The sequence below is a fragment of the Gallinula chloropus genome (genome assembly GCF_964237585.1).
Source record: "Gallinula chloropus genome assembly, chromosome: 20".
Classification (NCBI taxonomy): Eukaryota; Metazoa; Chordata; class Aves; order Gruiformes; family Rallidae; genus Gallinula; species Gallinula chloropus.
The window spans coordinates 5,160,263-5,180,102 of record NC_140105.1 but is presented as its reverse complement, the minus strand read 5'-3'; the positions used below and the strand labels follow the sequence as shown (position 1 = coordinate 5,180,102).

The 19,840-nt window shown below is 59.4% G+C and overlaps 1 protein-coding gene across 1 annotated transcript in view; it reads left to right on the top strand.

Annotated features, from left to right (window-relative positions):
- Positions 1–1,153: 1,153 nt before the first annotated feature.
- The window catches only part of CASKIN2 (CASK interacting protein 2), a gene marked incomplete at its 5' end in the record, with an annotated part of 30,699 nt that continues 12,012 nt past the window's right edge, over positions 1,154–19,840 (top strand). Inside the window, 2 exons of the mRNA XM_084273570.1 lie at positions 1,154–1,247; positions 19,011–19,062. Of these exons, the coding sequence (XP_084129696.1) occupies positions 1,154–1,247; positions 19,011–19,062 (146 nt within the window). The remainder of the gene's footprint in view (positions 1,248–19,010; positions 19,063–19,840) is intronic.

The following is a 19,840-nucleotide window of genomic DNA, read 5'->3' as shown; positions in this document are numbered from 1 at the left end:
CTGCCTGCTGGGACATGGGCACGATCCTGTTGTCCTGAGCATGGTTGTGCTGCTGGGTTATACTCGGCTCCTCACCTGGCCCAGAGAGAGCTCATATACTGGTCACAACGTGTCTCTGGTCTCAGGGTGCTGAGTTGCTCAGGTAGTTCAGAGGGCAGGGGAGGGGGGCCAGGCACACTGACCCACTCCCATGGACTGCTGGGGACTTCAGCTAAACCCCCTCAGCTCCATCCCTTGGGCATCGCCACCAGGAAAGGAGAGGCGGGAAACACCGCGGTGCTCTGAACCCCACGTGCTGCATTTAGAGAGGGGATGGGGAAGGGGAAAGAGCTGTGCCCCCATCCCACTCCTCGGCCACCCCCTGACAGCACCCTTGGGAGGTTTCCTCCGCAGGTTCTTCCCTCGCCGTTTAACGTGAGGACGAGCCAAGTCCCGCCAGGACTAAATATAGTCAAAGTATTCGTTCTTCGGCGCGGATACAAAAGCTGTCGCGACGGAGCCGGGAGGTAAATGGCCTTCGAGGGTTGACTCTGCTCTTCCCCTCCGCAGGTCCCGGGCTGCCGCGCCGGGGCTCCCCAGCGTGGCTGCAGCGCTGTCGCCAAGAGGAATGCCGAAACGAAGGGGCTAATGAGCACCAGAGAGGGAGGATCTATAACTTCCAGATGGCAACGAGCCTGTAATCCCTTTGGGAAGAATTAGGGACTCATCAGCACAGCAGATCCTGGCGAGGGGAGAGAAGTACGACACCTCCAGCTCTGGGAGTGCTGTGTGGGTTCGGCCGAGGGAGTCCCGATGCCGAATGTGCCACCCACCCTGCCCCAAGCTCCCTGGCTTTGTCCTGCTGAACCCCGGTGCTGCCAGGAGCCCATCCCTGAGCGCTGAACTATTTCTTGTTTTAACTGATCGCATGTTCTCTGACCGAACCCCATCCGGGTCCTGCTCCTCCCGACGCAGAAGGGGACTCCTACCCGTAACAGAAAGACTTCTTCCTTCTGGTTTTTATGTCCTGTAGGACTGTAAAGCACCTTTCTTGCTGGATTTCTTGTCCTGTCAAAGTGTGCTTTGAGGAATTAGGGCCTTATTCCCATGGCTTTATAAACCACCAGGATCCGAGGGTCTCTGCCTTCCGTGCCACCACTCCCACCTATCCGCAATGGGGCGAGAGCAAGAGCTTATCCAGGCTGTGAAGAACGGGGATGTACCCGGCGTGCAGAAACTGGTGGCCAAGATCAAGGCGTCGAAGAGCAGTGAGTACCTGGGCACAGGGCTGGGTCTCTCTCTCCCTGCCAGACAGTGCTGCCTGTTCCAGGGTGCCTGTCCCGGCAGCAGGCTCGGTGCCATCCAAGCCAGGGCGTGAGTGGAGTCTCACTCACCCTGACACACGAGTTACACTGCAGCTGGAGGCGGGAGTGCGAGCATAGCGCGTGCGGATGAGTGACCAGGCTATATGCGATCCTCCTGGCAGGGCTGGGGTTCCCCTCGGGCTCGGGGCCAGGGGCCTGAGGTGTGAGCCACTGAGCAGGGGTGGGAGAAGGGAAACGGCAGCGGCTCGGGGAAGCAAAGCTGCTTGGGGGGATGCCGCTACAAAGGGTCTTTAGCGATTGCCGCTCGCTCCTGGCCATGTTTATCTTGTGAAAAATTATCATCCTAGCCAGCCGACTGGAACCAATCGTCAAGCCTTGAATTTCAGTCTGGTAATGTTTAACCCTTCAGCAGGGCTGTTTTCTTGCACGTGCTCTCAGAAAGGTCAGCGGCAAGCACAGCTTGGAGCAAGCATCGGGCTTGTGGGGGTCTCTAAGGGCACCGGGGTCCAGCACACACCGGATGGTGTCTGGAGGAGCCGTGGAGGGTGGGAAAGGTGGGAGAGCAAATCACGGCTGCTGCCACCGTGCCCTTGTAGAGACCTGAGCTTCTGGTCTCTTCTCGTGACCTAGCGAGAGGAGGAAACTGGGAAATGTAAATAAAAGGGCGCTCGGCCTGGTGCGTGGCTGGGGGAAGGTGCATGGCGCCTGCCCGGTCTGCGGAACCGCTCCGGGCTGGGGTAGGCTGAGGAGTGCAGGACTCCCCTGCCAGGGCTGCGCCTCCTCGTCGTGGGGGGTCTCGTGGGTGTGTGTAAGAGCTGGAAGGGAAAAAGCTGCCCTGGGGAAGGAGAGGGGAAACTCGGGCAGGAGAAGAAGCTTTAAGGCTTCTTAGGAGCAGCTCAGGGCGGAGGGGCTGGTGCTGGGAAACGTGAGTTAGGCTGAGGATTATAAATGCGAGAAGGGGATAAACTCTCCTGGGTCAGCTGCTGGAGAGCTTTTGACTGGGGCCAAAACTTTGTGTGGGTATGCAGGGGGGCAGGGAGCCACCCTCTCCCTAGAACAGGGGGTGCCTGGTGCCCCCCTCCCCGGGTGAAAAGGCTGGGTGCCATCACCTCTGCTTGCAGCTCAGGGGCTGTGCCTGTACCCTGAGCTGGAGCAAGAGAGGTTTGCGTGTGCAGGCGGGCTGAAGGACACCCCCAAGGCAGTAAATAACGTGAGCACCCCGCCGGCTGACGCAGCCCCGTTCCCCCCGGGCTGGTGGGCGGTGTGGGCAGGCTGGGTGCCTGCAGCTCACCTCTCCTGTGCACCCGCAGGGGTGAAGTTACGCTTGTTTTCTCCAGTCCCCTCCAGTAACTCTCTCCCAGTTAAACCCCGTCTGTGTTTTCTCTCCAGCGTCTTCCCCTCCCTCCAGCCATGGGGCGCCCATCTGAATGTGTGTGTATGTTCGACTCCCCCGCTGCAGCGGCGTCAGCAGCGTGTGCTGAGTGTTTTCATTTTATGCCTTTGTGCAGAGGGGGGAGCAAAAAGCCCAGACCCCTGTGAGGCCACCGCTGCCAGCCTGCAGTGGGGCTCCCGTGCTGGACCACCATGGGGGGCTTGCCTGGCTCCACAGGCTCATCCCTTGCACGGAGGGCAACTCCGCTCCCAATCCCATACGGTTCCCTCTCCCTCCTCTTGCCAGTGCCATGTGAGCAGAGCATTTGCTGCTCATTAAAGTGCCTTTTCCACATGACAGGCTGAGACGCTGATTATTATTATTATTTTATTTAAAAAAAAAAATCCCTCTAAGAGTCCTTCTGCTGTCTCAGTGGATTGGGAGCTGGGTTGCTGTGATCAGCCCTCCGGGGCTTTCTGTGCCTAAAAAAGTCACCGCACGTAAGCAAAAACCGAGCGCCAGTCCCAGCAGCGGGAACTTCAGGGACACGTTGTTTAATATTCACCGTGCGCAGCCCTCCTCCCCGCGCAAGCGCTGCCGTACAAGTGGGTCACAGCACCTATTATTACAAGGCGGTGGGGCGGGCAGGCAGGGGGAAAGTTTTGGGGACGGGAAGGGCAGGAGGGGAAGGGCAGGAGGGGAAGGGCATCCTGCCCGCGGGAAGGGGATGTCTGGGTGACGCTGGGGTCAGTTCTGTGGCCAGAGAAGGGGTCTCCTCTGGGAGAGCTGGGCTGCTCCCGCCGCGCTGGCCGCTCTTTGCTGAGGTTCCTCGGTGCAGCAATAGAAATCTCCCGCTTTTTCATTTCCTTCTCTCTCTCTCTCTCTCTCTCTCCCCTCCCCTCCCCTCCGCGTCAAAGTGCTGCAGAGTTTAATTGAAATTGTTAAACGACCCGTCACGGCTTTGGCCTTTCTCCCCTGACGATCAATCATGTCCCTGGGCTGGCCGCGCTCCCCAACAATGCGCCAGTTGGCCAGGCCAGGGCAGCCACAGCAGCACCGAGGGGCTGGGGCTCCCAGGGGAGGTGAGAGGCAGAGCTCCCTGGCTGGGGCTCTCATCCCTGGGAAGGGGTGATAACTCCTGAGGCCGGATGGTGCTGGGCAAGGTTTATGTGTCCCCGTCCCTGGATGTGCAGGGCTAAGGGGCAGGGGATGGTGGGATGCTGGGGTGATGCTGGGGGCTGCTCACCCCGTGAGAGCTGGGAGCTGGAAGAGCTGTGGAAGGCGATGGGAGCTGGACTCACTGTTTGCCTTCCTCAAGGGAGTGGTGAAGGGTTTTGTTTAAACGTGCGTGAAGTGCAAAGAAAGGGTGGCAGCTGAGCAAACTGGTGTTAAACTCTCAGGGACAGGGAGCAAAGCCCTGCTAGGGTTCAGCCGCTGCTTTTGGGGGGTCTGGCCAGCTTTGGCCTATTTCACCAGGGACTTAGCCCATTTTACCAGCTACGTTGGTGGTTTCTAGACCTTGGACGTATCATGGGCAGGGGATGGGTGCCTGGGACTCTGCTTTGTCTGGACCGTGACCTAGCAAGTTGTTAAACGTTAACAAAACTGGTGGAGGGGTGGCTTGGCTTTATCCCCACGCCTGGGTTGGTGCCCCTCATTGCCACGTCCCAGCAACACAAAGCACAGCAAGGCTTTCCCAAGAGCGATGCCGGCCCTTGGATGCTGCTGTCATCCATCCAGCTGGGTGGGAGAGGTATGATGCTGCTGTGCACACTGTGAGACTGCAGCAGGCAGATGTGGGATAACTCCCTCCCCCTTAAATTTCCTCCTAATCCCTAGTAGCTGTATCAGCTTAAGCTCCAAAGCGTGAGGTTTAATATCTCTCCTGATTTGTTAGCCTTTGCCACAGGCAGTCTGTGTCCCTGTCCTCTGTAGAAACACCTGCTCTCCCTTCGTGTCCTTCTGGGCTTTTTCCTTCCCTCAGTGCCAGTGGCTCTGTACTTGCTTGGGGAAGAAGTTGCTCCATTTTGCAGTTTGGGGATTATCTTGCGATGAGGTTGGGTGCGACTTTGTGCCATGCAGCAAGCCCAGCACACTGTCCTCCCTCACCTAGGAGAACCATCCTCGTCTTTGCTGCTGCTTCCAGGGAAGGTTTGTCCCAAGTCCTGACCACTCTGTGTGCTGTGGCTGCTGCGAAGAGCCAGGACTGGCCTTGGGCAGGATCCTTACAATTTCTGGCTCTGTTACACCCCATGGTTTTCCGTGCTGTCAGTGCCCTGGGGATGTCTGGGCACCCTGCTCACTCCAGACCTGCCCCTGTGCAGGTGCCTGGACCCAGTCCTGCCACCGAGCCCAAGAGTGGCCCTGGACAGGTCCCTTGAAGCCCAAGCTTCAGGGACAAGTTCCCAAGCATCCTTGGCCACGTCCTCCCCTCCTCTCCCCGTGTGCTGTAGGTCTGACGGGCTGGACCGGCTCGGAAGGGCTGTGGGCACGCCTGCGGAGAGACGCCGAGAAACTCCGCCGAAACGGGCAAAACTCCCTTTTCTGCTGAGACCGAGCCAGGAGCGGGGCGAGGCTCTGTGCCCAGGGGAGCCTGGCTGGGGGTGGCCCCGTGTCGGGGACCCCACCGCCCCGCAGCCTGCCGAAACCTGCTTTTGAACTGTGGTGGGTGGGTGGGAGGGGGAGAAAAGAGGCTTCAAAGGCTCCAGCGAGTGTGGTGGCTGCAGGGATGGAGTGTGCAGGGATGGAGTGTGCAGGGCTGCAGCTGCACAGCATGGGGAAGTTTGTCCATCCTTCTCTCCTCCTTGGCTCCCAGCCTCCCCAGGATGCGGGGCTCCTCCAACAGCCGGCTGTTTGCTTGGTGGGTTTTCCCACCCGCATCCCATTTATCCCAGTTCATGGCGGGGTTAAGCCCTCTTTTTATTTGTCTTTCTCCCCTCTCCCTGGGAAGAGCCCTGTGAGGGCAGCAGCAGTGAGAGGAAGTTGTTTTTCAAAGCTGGCCTCCAACGGGTGTTGTTTAGAAAGGGGCCCGGCTGCCACCGGTGTGCCCAGAGCCGGGAAAAGCGTCACCGCGCCAAGCGCAGGAGATAAGGCACGAACAAACAGCGTTGTGCAGGGAGATGGAGGAGGCAGTGCTGGGCATCACTTAGCAAAGCCTCCTTGGGGCACCTGGCCCCACTCCCCCTCTGCACCCTATCTCCAGGTGTTCACAGGTCCGTGTCTGCTCCCCTCCCAGGTCCGTATTTCTGTCCTTGCCCTTTGGCAGGGCAGCCTGTGGCTCCTTGCTGTCAGCCTGGGCCACCTGCTTCCTTTTCCCTGCATGGGTAAAGGAGTGGTGGGGGAAAAAAGGAGGTAGAGGATGAGTGTGGGCTCTATTGGGGCTGCCCTGGGCCATGCTGCCTTCCCTCAGGGGCAGCACTGGGGCAGCCCAGGGACTTACCCATCTCTCTGGGGATGCGGAGGTCCCACAGGGCTCTGCATGGAGCTGGCTGGTACCATCTCTGGTGCTGCAGATGGGAGGCTGAGGTTTGGTGCAGGAGGGGGATTTCCATCCTTCAGGCATGTCACAGGGCTTTGCCCAGACCAGGGGGCTCGGCTTACTCTTCCAAAGGGCTGCAGAAGCTGTTCCAGCTGCCTGACCCAGAAACACAGAAGAATTTGGATGCCAACAGCTCAATGGTGGGCAGGGAAGGCAGCCCTGAGCAATGCAACGGTGTGTGCCCAGCTGCCGGCAGCACACGGGCACCGTAATGGGGACGGTGCTCCCCAGGGCTGTACTCAGGCAGGGAAGGACGGGATGCAGCAAGGACACTGCCAACACGGATGTTCTGTCCTCCATCTGGGACTGGGGACATGCTGGGGGCACGGGGCTGGTTGCAGGTGGGAGGGAGCTGGTGGATAAAGGCTTTCCAAATAGCCATGACCCGTGCAAAAGTTTGGGGTTTGGGGGTACTCTGTGTGTGTGTGTGTATGCTGCTGGTGCTCCCCAGCTTTCTACCACCCAGGAGAGAAGCTGCTTCTAGGTAAAAAAACCTTGTTGTGCTCTTTCTTCTCCTCCTCCCTGTGCCCACAGAGCCACTGGGTCCAAAAATCTCCCCTGCAACCTAAAAAGGGATTGCAGCGTTGTCTCTGTTCAGGTCAAGCAGGTCCCCATGGACTGCAACAGCATCACCAGCATCCTTCCTACCACCTCTCCATTGGGATCTCGGTGCTGCAAGGTTTCCTTGGGAAGGGGAGGAGTGAATTATTGCGTCTTGGTGGCAGTCAACAGCGTGCCCCCTATGGAACCTTGTTTCTAGATGGCCAGGAGCATGCAATAGCTCGCCTGGCTGGAAACCACCTTCCATGCGGCATGGCCCCAGCAAGAGTTAAAAGAGGGACTGGGTGCCGTGCGTGTGTGTGTGCATGCACGCGCCCTGCTTTGTTTTTAAAAGCGCCTCGGCTGGCCTGGCCCCCCGCCAGACCCGAGGCCCGCCGCTGGCAAAAACTCCAGCGAAGGAGTATGAAAGGGGCAGAAACTAAATGACAATAAACCACCTTTTTCTGGCTGCTCTAGCAAGTGAGGGGGGGGGCGGGAGGAGCTATGAGCACTCTCGCTCTCCCAAATCCCATCCCGGCTTCCCCAAAAAAATCATGTTTGGGACAGAGAGGGAGGGACCTTGGGGCTGCAACGTGGCCCAGGTCTTGCCGAGGTGTCCTGGTGAGTCATGGACCTGTCTGGAGATGCCCAGGCTGCTTGGAAATGGCTCTGCTGGGATGATCTTCACCCTCCCGGGGCAGGGCCGGACACCCTCGCCCATCCCTTGCTCCCGCGGGACGCCTGGGGCTGTGGCAACAGCCTGTGCCCATGCTGGGTGCTCAGGCATCCCGAGCCGTTTGCAACCCCCGGGGAGAAAGGCCGGAGCTGCAACCCAGCACAGCTCCGATGGGGAGATAAGGGAGCAGGGAAAACCTGCGCGCGCGGCAGGTATGCGGCTCTCGCAGCATCCCAGGCCTGGTGCAACACGTCCGGCTGCGCTTCCGCCAAACCCTGCCAGCACCGGCACCGCTCCCCCCCTGGGCCCCGGCCAAGGCTGTGCAGGGAGCGTGCAGCACCCAGCGCTGCCTCCATGCCCAGACCCCCACCCCAACCTTCCCCAGGTGCCATCCTGAGAGCTGGAACCTGTACTGGCTGACCCTGTGCCATGGGAGGGTGAAAACTCCGGAGGTTTTGTCGTGCCGCCCTCAGCCACAGGCACAGCTGGTTGGGTAATGCACCCTGGCTGCTTGTGCGGGCGGTTGGGGAGTGCAGCATGGGTGCTGGGTGCCTGGCTTAGAGGTGTCCCTGGCAGTGGGGGCTGGCTCAGCCTCTCCCACCACTTTGCAGGTGCCTCTTGCCCCCTTGGAGCGTTGGTCCCAGGTCCTGGCTGGCTCTTGGCTCTCCCACCCTCTCACACCCGGGGTTTTGTTTTGCTGGGCCGACGCAGGTGGGAAGGGCTGGATGAGCCCTCCTGGCTTCCCTGAATGTGCACCTACTTATCCTGCTAGGTTATGAAGGGAAATGCTCCTCCTTGCAGGGGAAGAGGCTCCTATGGAGGAGGAGCTGCTGCTGACCTTGCTCTGTGGCCAAACCCCGAGGGTGCTCGGGCTTTAGGAGAACCCTTGGCTTCCTCCTCTGCAGAGCTGGGGCACAGGCAGCGCTGTGTCTTGGAGCATCTGTGCTGCTGGGTATATTTAGCAGCACGTGCTGGTCTGTACATGGACCTCCTGGAGCTGCTTCTCCCTTTCCTCCACTCCAAACCTGGTATGGGCCGGGCGGTCCAGCTCTGACCTCCCACCCAAAAATCACAGCTCTGCTCTGTCCTTCTGCACCCTGCTCCAAACACCTGCAGCTTCACGGGTCCAAATTCATGCCAGGTGTCGGTGTCACCCATGAGTTTTGTCATGGATAAATGGTGCAGGTGGGTGCTGCTCAGCCCCAGGGGGGACAACCCAGGCACCGAGATGGGGACCAGCATAAGGCTGTCAGCTTCCTGAGCCCCCATACATGGCTGGCCACATGCTTGCAAAACCAGTGCCTCATCTTCCAGGAAGGGTCGTGCAGCTTCTAGGCCTGGTATGCTTTCCCAGCAGGGTGGGCACGGCTCGGAAAGCCATTTGCCATCAGGGCCAGGGCATGGAGCAGCCTGCTGTGATTCCCTGGCTAGGGTGGTGGGCACACAGTACCCCTGGAGAGCTTGCACGATGTGAGAAAGAGTGCCTTTTCCTACCGAAACGAGCCAAGGGAGGTGAGGGGGACCCTTTTTCCCCCTGTGCACTCCCCTCTTTCTCCTCACCGCTCCCCCAGGATGCTGTGAAGCGGCAGGCGGGGGTTTCTGCGCTCAGCTCCCACGTCCTGCCTCTGCCGCCAACTCGGGCTTGCCGGGGCCGTTCCCGACACGCACCCGCCGTGCTGGGAAGGCGTAAACAGATCGGGTTCCCGGCAGGGGTCCAGGGAGCGGGCAGGCCTTGGCTTGCATCCCACCACTGCTTGGTTGGGTTGGGGAGTGGGGAGCGCCAGAGGCAGGGGGACAGGATGGAGGAGGTTGAGCTGGTTGCAGGGTCCCCACAGGCAGCAGGGAAGCTGGGCACAGCCTTGGTTTGACCAAGTTCCTGGAATGCTTTCCTGCCTCAGTTTACCTGTGATGCTAAGGTGGGCCTGCTTCTTAAGGCTTCAAAGGTGGTGCTGCACTGTCCCCCAGACCCACATGGGCTGACCGGTGCTCAGCCCCTGGGACTGGGGGTCCTTGGGTCCAACCCCTGTCTTATCCATCGCATTTGTATTCTGATGCCTCTGACCTTGCTGTAAATCCCTCCTCTGGTATGTGGGGGACAAACACACACGACACAGCGCTGCTCCATGTCGCCCTTGTCCCCAGCTGGTCCCTGAGCAGCTGCCGGCCGGCTCTGGTGACCAGGCTGGGCAATGGGAGGAACCCGCTGCCCTCCCTGCTGGCCCCAGAGCAGCTGGGATGAGGGGAGGGGGACAGGAGCTCAGTGCCAGGAATAACTCAGCAGCCACCAAGGCCCCATGGGGATGGCGAGACAGGTCCTGGTCTGGGTTCCTGCTTCTACCATGGGGACACAGAGATGCCTCTCCCGGGACGTACTGTGTTGTCAGTTGCTAAATGCATTTGTTGGTGGTTGCTGGTTCCACCTGGGGACACACAGGGTGGTGCAGGGATCGTGGCCATGTAGCTGTCAGTTCCCTCTCCTGTCCCCTGTAGATGGGGTCCTGCTGCAGAACAGGGTTCCGGGGGAATCCTTCCGTGCTGCAGCTGGGTGATAACATCCTGCTCCAGCCAAGGCGCGAGGAAAGTGCCACCGATCAGATGCTCTGCTGGGTTTTGGCAACGGCTTTTTCCGCTCTGCAGCGTTGCCTGGCCAGCTGGAAGCAGGGGCAGGCAGCTGGGGGTCTGACCTGGCTGGCCCAGAGCCCTCAGGCTGGGTGTAGGCAGAGCTGCGCTGCCCTGCCTGGCCCTGGCAGGGAGAGGGGACACTGGTGGCACGTTTGTCCCTCTCAGGCTGCTCATCCCAGGCTGGATGGAGCTCAGCCTGTGACCAGTGGGGACAGACCTGTCCCTCTCCCCTTCCTGCTGGTGGCACTGAACAGTGCCCCGGAGGTTCCCGCTGGTGTCGGTAGGTGACCTTGTGCATGGGATGGGAGCAGCAAGGAGATATGGGTGCCTTCCACCCCGTGCTGACTGCAGAGGGGTGCCGGGGAGAGGGATCCCTCACATCCCTCATGGGACCACCAAGCAGCTGCTGCTGGGCCAGATCCTTGCTCTTCCCCACTGCAGATGCCATGACTGGCTGCAGCACTGTGGCATCTGTGGGAGCGATCACCTATCCAGCATCCCTTGGGAGCAGCAGGAGTTGGAGGCTGTGGTCTGTCTCTGTCCGTGAGAGAAGGAAAGAGTTTGCTCAAGGTGCTCAGATCTGGGCTGTGTCTGACATGGAGCTGGATTGCCTCTGCATCGCTTGCTGGAAGGCAGCTGTAGGAAGCCAAGAGCCTCTCACTTGGGCTTGGCAGTAGAGGCAGCAGCCCCACAGGAGTGGGAATCCTTGTTTCGTAGGGAGGAAGACTCAATCCCCAGGCAGCGTTTGCCCTGTCCCCACACTGGCGGGGCTGTGTGCATCCCAGGGGACCCCACCGGCACGTCCCTGAGCGGGGCTGGCGGCAGCCCCGGCTCACAGGGTCAGAGTTGAGGAAAGGCATCCGCAAGGTATTTTTAACCGCGTGTGACTCCAGAGCCCGGCTGCACAGCCGCCAGCAGCAGCGTGAGGTCAGCCCTCGGCTGCTGATTGCCCGTGGGATGCTGGGGGGGGGGGCTTTTGGGGAAAATTTGGCTCCTGGGGCCTGGGGAAGGAGTGACGGCACTTGAACTGTCGACTTTCTGGGTGACCTCGAGCACACGGCTTCACCTCCCGGTGCCTCCCCTCCCATCCTGTGTGTGCCTTGCCTAGATTAGAGCATCCAGGGTGGGGACAGCCGCTCTGTCCGCCCTGGCAGCGCCGGCTCCAGGCACACGGCAGCTTTCCTGGGGCCAAAGGGAGAGGATGTCGCAGTATTTCCAGCTGCCACTTCACTGTGTGCTTTGAGTACTGGCTTCACCGGCCGGAGCAGCTCCCAGGTGCCAGCTGCCATGTGCAGGTACCGGGCTGGCAGTGATGAGGACAGTGCCACAGGCTGTGGCGAGTCCATACTCCAACCTCAGCCTTACCCCACTGCCCCACGAGTTGTCGCAACCATCCAAGCTACAGCAGAGGACTGGATCCTCATTTCACTCCCTTGAGATCTTAGGGTTTTGCTGGCTGCTCTTGTCTGCTCTAATTTTTATCTGGGGCTCATTGTTAGAGCCATGAAATAAATAGCTACGTGCTCCTCTCGAGCGTCAAAACCCTCCAGGTGTAGGTGGGTTGCTGCGTCCCTGCCCGCCCTCCCTAATTAACTGTTGCTCAGCAAATCCAGACTTACTGACCTGCCCTAATCTTCCCGTGCGAGGCAAGCCCTTCGGCTGCCGGCTCCTGCCTCTCGCCTCCCCACAAGCCTCGTATCCCCCATGACCCCCTACCATGTTCAGAGCCCTGGACACACGGTGGAAGGTGGTGCCCCAGCAACCAGCATCCCCCATGCAAGGCTGCTGAGGTTGTTTGCCTCACCAGTAGCTCTCTCCGTGCCCACACTCAGGCTGCTCTCACTGTCCCCCCGCATCCTGCTTCCCCTCTTTCTTCCTCTCATTGACAGTCTGCTGGTCAGATTATTTTTCCCCAGATGCTGCAGTTTTTCCAGGTTGAGTCTGCCTGGGTTTGTTCTAATCTCCCTAAGTCCCTTTTGTGTTATTTCAGTCCTCGTTGAGCTGTTGAGCATCCTCCACAGATGCACTGTTGGCTTGGTATCATGTTAATGAGAGCCTTGAGGGTGTCCAGAGGTGCAGCCCCAAGTGTCTGGGGGGCACTGGAGACCCACAGCCCCTTCTCCGGTTCCCCAGGGCAACCAGTTGGAACCAGTATGGAACCGGTTGAACAGGAGCCAAGGTGTGTTGTTAATACTGGAGCAGATGCTCTGCTGGTGCCCATGTCCTGAGCCCATGGGTGACTCTTGGCCCCACGGTGTGCCCGGTGATGCACCACGGGCACAGGCAGAGCTCGCGCTTGGCCGCCGGCCCCTGCTGCTATCGCCCCATCTCTTCCTGCTCAGGAGGCGTCCTGTCCTTTCGGAAGGATGGGGGAAATGGAAAAGGCTCCACCTCTTCCCTGGGCAAATACAGCTCCTCTGAGTTCATATCCTGGAGAGCGGAATAGCCAGGTCCCAGCAGGGACGGTGACTTCACCTCCCGGTAACGCGTTTCCCCGGCCAGCTGGGAAAGGAGCCCTTGTATCTCTGAAGGAGCCGCCCGGCTTCCCCCACCCGAAGCCTTTCCCAGCTGTTTCCATCCTGGCTGGGGCTGGGGGCTGCAGTTTCAGCTCCGTGTGGAAAGGGTGTCACCGCTCCCCCTTGCCGTGAGAGTCGGGCAGGGGTGCATCGCTTTGGGGGTAGGCAGCCAGTGCCACCCCCCAGATTATTGTGGGGAAGGGGAGCAAGCACTGCTCATCTCGCCATGCAGCTGGGATCCTTCTGGGGGCATGAAGCTCGGAGCGGGAGCATGCGTTTGGCTTTTGCAGGGGGTGAACCCAGCCCCAAAGGACTCCTGCAATGCCATTTCCCGCCCTTGGCATGTCCCCCCCTCCATCCCCATTGCCGCCACCAAACCTCAGGGGTGAGAGGCAAGAGCTGCACCTTCTTCCCAGCTGTGCGGATAGGGACAGGGTTTCCGACTCTGCTTTTCCTTCCATTGTTCTGGGAGCCTTAGCTTTGAACAAGCTGCCTGTTTTTTCCTGCTTTGCTTGGCGGGGGGGGAAGCGGTGAGGGGGGAAGTTGGGTGTCTGGCTGGGGGTCCTGGGGTGGCTGGTTAAGGGGCGAGTGGTCGATGTCTGTGCTGTGTCGGGATGCTATCCCTGCTGCCTCCTGCTGCCATCCTCTTAAAACACTTAGTTGTGGAGTTTTCCCTGGGATAAAGGCTCCCTCCTTGCCCAGAGAAGGAAAGAGGCTCTCAGGTGACTCCATGGTCCAGATGCCATGTCCCTACACCCCACTCCCTTCGTTTGGTGTGTGTCCCCAAGCCAGCCGAGGGAGGAAGGCAGGTGCTTTGGGCCTCAGACTCCCAGACTGCACCTTCACCTCACCTTCACTGTTGCCCACCATCATGTCTGGACACATTGCAGGCTGAGAGAACTTAAGAGAAGGAGAAAGCACAGATGAGGAGGGAGGCAGAGCTGCCAGAAGAGACAGAGATGTGGCATCAGCAGAAACAACTTGGTGGCAGGGACACCTTGGCTCTGTGTGAGCCCTAAGGTTTGGAGCTCAAACCAAGGTGGAAGCTGTTGAGGTTAAAGACAAGGAGTATGTTTTTTGGCATGGGGATGCTGGCAGGGTAGGGATGCTGCAAGGAGCCCCCCAAGTTAGGCTCCCAGCTCGCTGCAGGTTGCTGCACCCCGTGGGTTTATTGCAGTTGGAGCCAGGGTGCCAAAGCCAGCATCAGGGCTCTGTGCGACAGCAGCGTCAAAGCAGGCAGGGCTCTGGCCAGGTCTGGCTCGTCTCACACCTGGGCTTGGGAAGCTTCTCAAGGGATGAAGACACTAATTATTCTCAAGGAGTTGCCAGACGCTGGTGCATGGAAAGATAAGGGGTTCCCTTCCATGTCGCTCTTTCCCATTGCTGCCATTTACCCTGTGTGATGGGAATCTCCCTCCCCAATTGCAGCCTCCCCATCCCTGCCAGTTAACCCAGTGGCTTTGCCCCAGTCGGACCCACCCCGTGGTGCCTGGTTTGGCAGAGGACCTGTTTGTCAGCGTTGCTGGGGAGCCCGTTCGCAGGGGTGCTGCGAAGCCTCAAACCCCGACACAGGCTCTTTGTGGGCAGGAAAGCACCCGTGGCATTGGGGCACCCGTGGCGTTTGGGTGCAGGATGGGTATTCAGCTGGGTATCCCAGGCAGCAGCACCCCAGCAGCCCAATTCACCCACCATAACCACAGGGGAATAGAGGGGGTCCCTGCTTGCCCACGGAGCCAGGCACAGCACAGGGCTCAGCATTTGGGGTGCAGGCTGGTGGCCATGGCAGGCAGTCGGGGTTGGGAGCCCTTGGCTCTCACCCAGCCGGTGTCTCAAGCTCGTTGGGCAACTTGGGTTGAGTTTCTTAAGGTCCCCGTGGCCGAGCTGCTTCCCTATCGAAGTGGGTGAATCTCTTCCAAACCTATTGGGAAACTAAAGCAGCCGGTTTGCCAGGAGGGCTGTGCCAGGAGAAGCAGGGTGTGGGTGGCCATGGTGGACGTGCCTGTGGGCAGAGGTGACAGGGAATTCCCTGATTCCTGCAGAAGAGGGATGGACATGACCTCTTCTTCTCTTGATTTTGGATGAGACATCAAGCTTCTCCTGAGCCCCAGCATGATCCTGCTGTGTGCCAAGGCAGAGCCAGCTCGGGCCATCGGCACAGGCTGAGCCTGGGCAGGGCAGGTCGGGTGAAGCTGCCACCTCCTGCCACCTCCACCTCCGGGAGGCTGCCAACACCATCAGAGGCTGGTGCTCTGTGGATCACAGCTGATGAGCTCCTCCAGCTGGTTTATTGGCTTAGTGGTGACGGTCCCCAGGTGGATTTTATTTTCCCAAGAGGGAAATGTATGTATTTGGGGCATCCACAGCACATGCTCCTTTTCCCACCGCCCCAGGCAGCAGGATGGTGTTCCTGGGGTGCCCAGACAGCATCCCTGTGTGCAGGATGCCAGGGCCAGCAGCACAGGGACGCTGGGGATTGCATGGTAAAGGGATGCTCAGACCTGCCACACAGGGAGTCTTGTGGTGTGGGGATGCTTGCAGCCAGCAGTGTGGGGATGGGATTTTCCTGGGCAAGAGGAAGGGATGAGGTTGGTGACACAGGACGAGCAGAAAGGTGTACTTTTTCAAGGTGGCTGTAGCAAGGAGGTGAGTTATAGATCTCTGTCCCACACAAAGGTTGGCTGGATAAAATTGGGGGGGGTCCCATTAAAAGCATTGCTTTGTGGAGCCTTGCTCAGTGTGTAAGCCAGGGCAGGAGTTTCCAAGGGGTGCTGGGGGGGGGACACAGTGTATGTGGGCATTTCCAAACCCAGGTGAGCATATTGCTCCTTCCCAGTGAGTGGTTCAGTGCTCCGGAGGGATCGTATCCACTTCCCAGCCCAGGAAGCAGAGCCCAAGAGTGTCCCTGTGGGGATGAGGTCTCTGGTGAAGGGCACGGGGTGACGCAGGGTGCTGGCGTGGAGGCTGAGGCTGGGCCAGGGCATGCCTGGCTCCACGCAGCCGGCACAGCCAGTGCTGGGCAAGCACCCCGGCGGGTAAATACAGGTTTGTGCCGGGCCAGCTGCCAGCACACAGGTGAGTCACCCGCCCCGACTGGCTGCTCCCCCGGAGCCCCCTGCACCCCCATGACAGGGAGGCCAGGCTGGGCCAAGCTCCCTGTGGGGGTACAGCCCAGCTCCATGGGGAAACTGAGGCACGGGGCACAGCACACTGGAAGGGGGCTGCTTGGTCCGGGGAGCTGGTTGTGCTGTGCCATCCTGGCTCCCCCTGCCAGCAAAAGGCTGAGGGCCAGCCCTTTATCTCCCCGGGTTGGGGCTGGATCTGGAGTGTGCCGTGGGTGAGGGTCTCGACCTCGTCTGGTGCGCGGGCGGCCACGCTGCCTGGGCCGCGGCCGGCAGCCGGCGGAGCACGCGGGGCCTACATTTGCAAGCAATTTGCCGGCGCTCTCCAGAGGTGCTTCCCGCCTGCCGCTTGGCAGCCAGACGCCGCACAGAAGCTCGCTGGCTCCCTCGAGGCCTCGCTCAGCCCCGGCCCTGCCTGCTGAGCCTCGTCCTGCCCGGGCAGGCGCCAGCAAACGCGCTGGAGGGGGGAGCAGAAGCAGGATGGGGGCTCGGTGGGAGCCCCTCAAGGGGTCATGTTGGGGAGTGGGGGCACCCACGGCCTGAGTTAACCCTTGAGGGGTGTGCTAAGCTGGGTTTTCCCCTGGAAATCCGCTCCTCAGGGCTTTTTGCATTGCAGTGTATGTCCGTGTTTTTCTGGGTTCACCTTCCTGGGATGCGAGTGTGCTCCTGGCAGGGAGTGGAAGGCGTGGATTAGACCCATTGGTGCTCCTGCCCTGATGCGAATCCCAAGGAGGTTCTGATGTGACTAGGAAGGGTCTGCCCACCCCATGGCAGTATGTGGCTGGACCAGCCCTGACCCCGTGGACCCTTCCCAGCTTGGCTCTGCAATCTCCTGGATGGAGCTGCACCTCCAAACCAGTTGTCTGGGAGGGCAGTGGGGTTGGGAATGGCTCAGCACAGCCTCTGCTGAGCCTCAGAATGCCTGTGTGGGGAAGGCTGGGGAGCCTGGAGCTGCTGGGTTACTGTCATGGAGAGGAGGGGCTGAAGAAACGGGGAAAAAAATGGGAGAACTGTTCAATAGGAGCATGTGGATGGAACGAGGAAGAAGGAGGCAGGGAAGTGTCCCACCATCTGCGTCCTCCAGAGCATAACAGGGGCTGGTAGCACCCCCCTGGCAGCCCTCGTGCTGCCCCGCTCCTCTACCCTGTCCTGGTGCTGGCTGGCTGCTGAGGCAGGGCTGCCTGTGGGGTGGCTGTGCTGGCCCTGCGTGCTGTATGGTGCAGAGGTGTGCAGCTGGACGGCGCTGGCACAGGGGTCCCAGCTGCCTGGCTGTGCTCCATTTTCACCTCCATCTCTCTGCTCATCTCTTTGCTCATGCCTGTGTGCCTGCAGTGCCAGGGGCCTGGCCCCTGTCCTACCCACGCTTTGCCTTCCAGCCTGGCTGCAGCCCCCCAGCTCTCCAAGCCCTGATTTACTCAGCTACAAACCAGGCACCAGCTCTATTCCCCTCCTGCCTGAGGTGGGTGTGAGCACTACAGCTTCCACGTTCAGGAAGAGCCCAAAGGGGATGCTGCTCCCAGTGCTGTTTTTTGGGACCTGCTGCTTTCCCAGCTGCCCACGCTGTGTCCATGTGGTCCTGCCCTGCATCCTGACCCCTGGGCTGCCGGAGCAGGGAACTAATTGGAGGAATGTTGCTTGGGAGAGGAGCAGAGACACAGGCACTTTGCTGTGCAGATGCTGACAGCTGCCTCCTGGGGCTGAGGAATGGGCAGGGACACCCACCGTGTCCTGGGACACCCATTGCATCCCAGCCCTGCTTACTGGATCCCACTGGCCAGCCCAGTCCCCTTGTATAAGGGAGTCCAGGGTGGGATTTTGGGATGAGCTCTGCCTCTTCGAATGGCAGGCATTGCTCAAGTCCTGGACCAGCCCCTCAGAGCTGTGGGATGTTTCTGCCTCTTTTGGATGTGCATGTGCTCAATGGACATCTGCTGAGCGTGGCTTTGGGAGCCAGTTCCTTTGGGAAGGGCTTTCAGGTTGGCAGAGCTGCTGGCTGCTGCTGCTGTGAAGACCAACAGTCCCTGGAAGAGGTAATTAGGGTGATCCTGTCCTGATCTCCTCAGCTGGAGTCACGAGTCCTTCACCAGCAGCCACTCCAAGCCCATTTTGCATTAATTAGTCTGTTTACAAAACACTGTAAATTGCAGTAATGAACACACCATTTCTTGGTTTCCTTTAATTATGCGTTTGCATGTGGAATGAGCTGGGCCCCTCTTCAGCTCTCCTTTCGGTCAGAGCAGCTTTGTATGGGATCTGCCACCCGAGGTGGGCAGAGACCTCAGAGAGGAGGGAAGGAGAAGGCAGCAGGAGGAGGGGAGGTAGAAGGAGGAGGGGGAGAAGGAGGGGGGGGATTGGAGCCCTGGAGATCTGCCTGTCTGTGAGTGAGGGGGCTCCTTCCCCAGGACCCCACCATGTTTCAGTGGGGTTTGAGTACCCACTTTGCCCTGGGTGTAGATCCTGGCTCTCAGACTGGGTTTTTTTCCATAGGAAACAGCACAGGAACTTTTCAAAGCGTTTAATCCTCCCCAGCTCAGCGATGGGGCTGCCTGGAAAGGCAGAGGAGGAGCGGCGGCATTTCTTGCCCCCCGCATACCTTCCCCTTTCTTTCCCTTTTGACTTGGAGGATGAATTCCAGAGATGTTAATCCACTCTCAGCCCCTCCGTGGAGAATAAAACGTCCTCTCTGTGTAGGAGGAAGGAATTCATTGGAATTAATTGCGGGAAGGAGCGGGGAGCCAGGGGTGTGCATGAGGCTGTGCTGAGGGTGGGGTGAGCATCCTCTGCCTCTCAGTGGTCCCCAAAGGGGAGGGAGGGACTGATGAGGGGACAGGGTATCCGAGGTGTCACAATCCTCACATTCACAGCCAGAGACTTCAGCCTCTGCCCCAGCCATAAAAATGCCAACCATGTGGTCTGTGGGCCAGGCCACGGCGGTGGACGCAGGGAGCGAGTGGGGGGTGAAATGGCCCCACTCAGCAGTTCTGGGGTGTTGCTGCCTATAAAGGGGAGGGAAGTGCTGAAGGAGCCGGGGTGCCAGGAGCTGCAGGATCTGGCCCGTCCCGGGGGCAGGCAGAGATGGGGCAGGAGGCACAGAGGGGGGAAAGGGTCTGAGCTGTACCTGGGTCAGTCCAGTGAGGGTTCGTGGAGGTGAACGTGGAGTGAGAGGAGAGAAGAGGAGAGGAGAGGCTCCCGGGATGGGCCAAGCACTGTTCTGCGCGCTGGGAGGTCGGTGTGGCTGTGGGATGGGTTCCTGTGGGGCTCTGGGGTTGCGTGAGGTGGTGCAGGCTCTGCCTCCTGCCCTGATCTCTGTCTCCTCTCTGCAGAGCTCCTGGGATCTGCCAAGCGCCTGAACGTGAACTACCAGGATGCGGACGGGTGAGTGCTCCCCGGGCAGGGTGCTTCTGTCACCAGTGTGGGAGGGCTTGCTCTCCCCTGTATCCCCTTGGTTCTGCAGCTCTGTGTATCATAAAGCTTTGAGGGTGGGAGCTGAGCCCTAGGGAATGCCGCAGCATCCTGACACCAGGGTGAGCCCTGCAGAGGCAGAGCTGACACCAGCTGGGATCTGAGCTGAGAGGCTGTGCTCAACCCATCCTGTAAAACCCTTCGTAAAGCTCTTCTGCATCCCCTCTGTGGGCTGGGGGTGAAGAGGGAGCGCAGCAGGTCTGTCCAGCACCCCATGTCCCACATACTGGTCAAAGCATAGCAGGGTGCCCGGCCAGCCACAGTGCCTGTATGTGTTTGTGTTTCATATCCCAGAAGCAAAACCTCTTCATTTGGGGGGGGAGTTAGAGAAAGAAAAGACGAGGTTGCCAAGTGACCGCAGCATATTTGTGTAGCTCATCACTTCCAAAATCCAAGTACTGAATAAACTGGGTGCTGAGCGTTAAAGAAACCACAAAGGGCCATAAAATAAATAAGCATGTTATTCTTATTGAATTAACTCTGACCCGTGAGTTATTAGCATTGTTTTATGTATTGTTGTTGTGCCTAATTTCTACATGTTTTCTTTTTGAGGGCTCTGTAGGAGGAGGTGTCCATGATGAGTCCTCACAGGCCAGCGGGGGGTTGAAAATGTGCAGGATGGCTCTGTCTTAAAATAATACTATGCAGATGGAGCTTTAATAGAGAAAAAATGTAATAATAGAAGCAATGA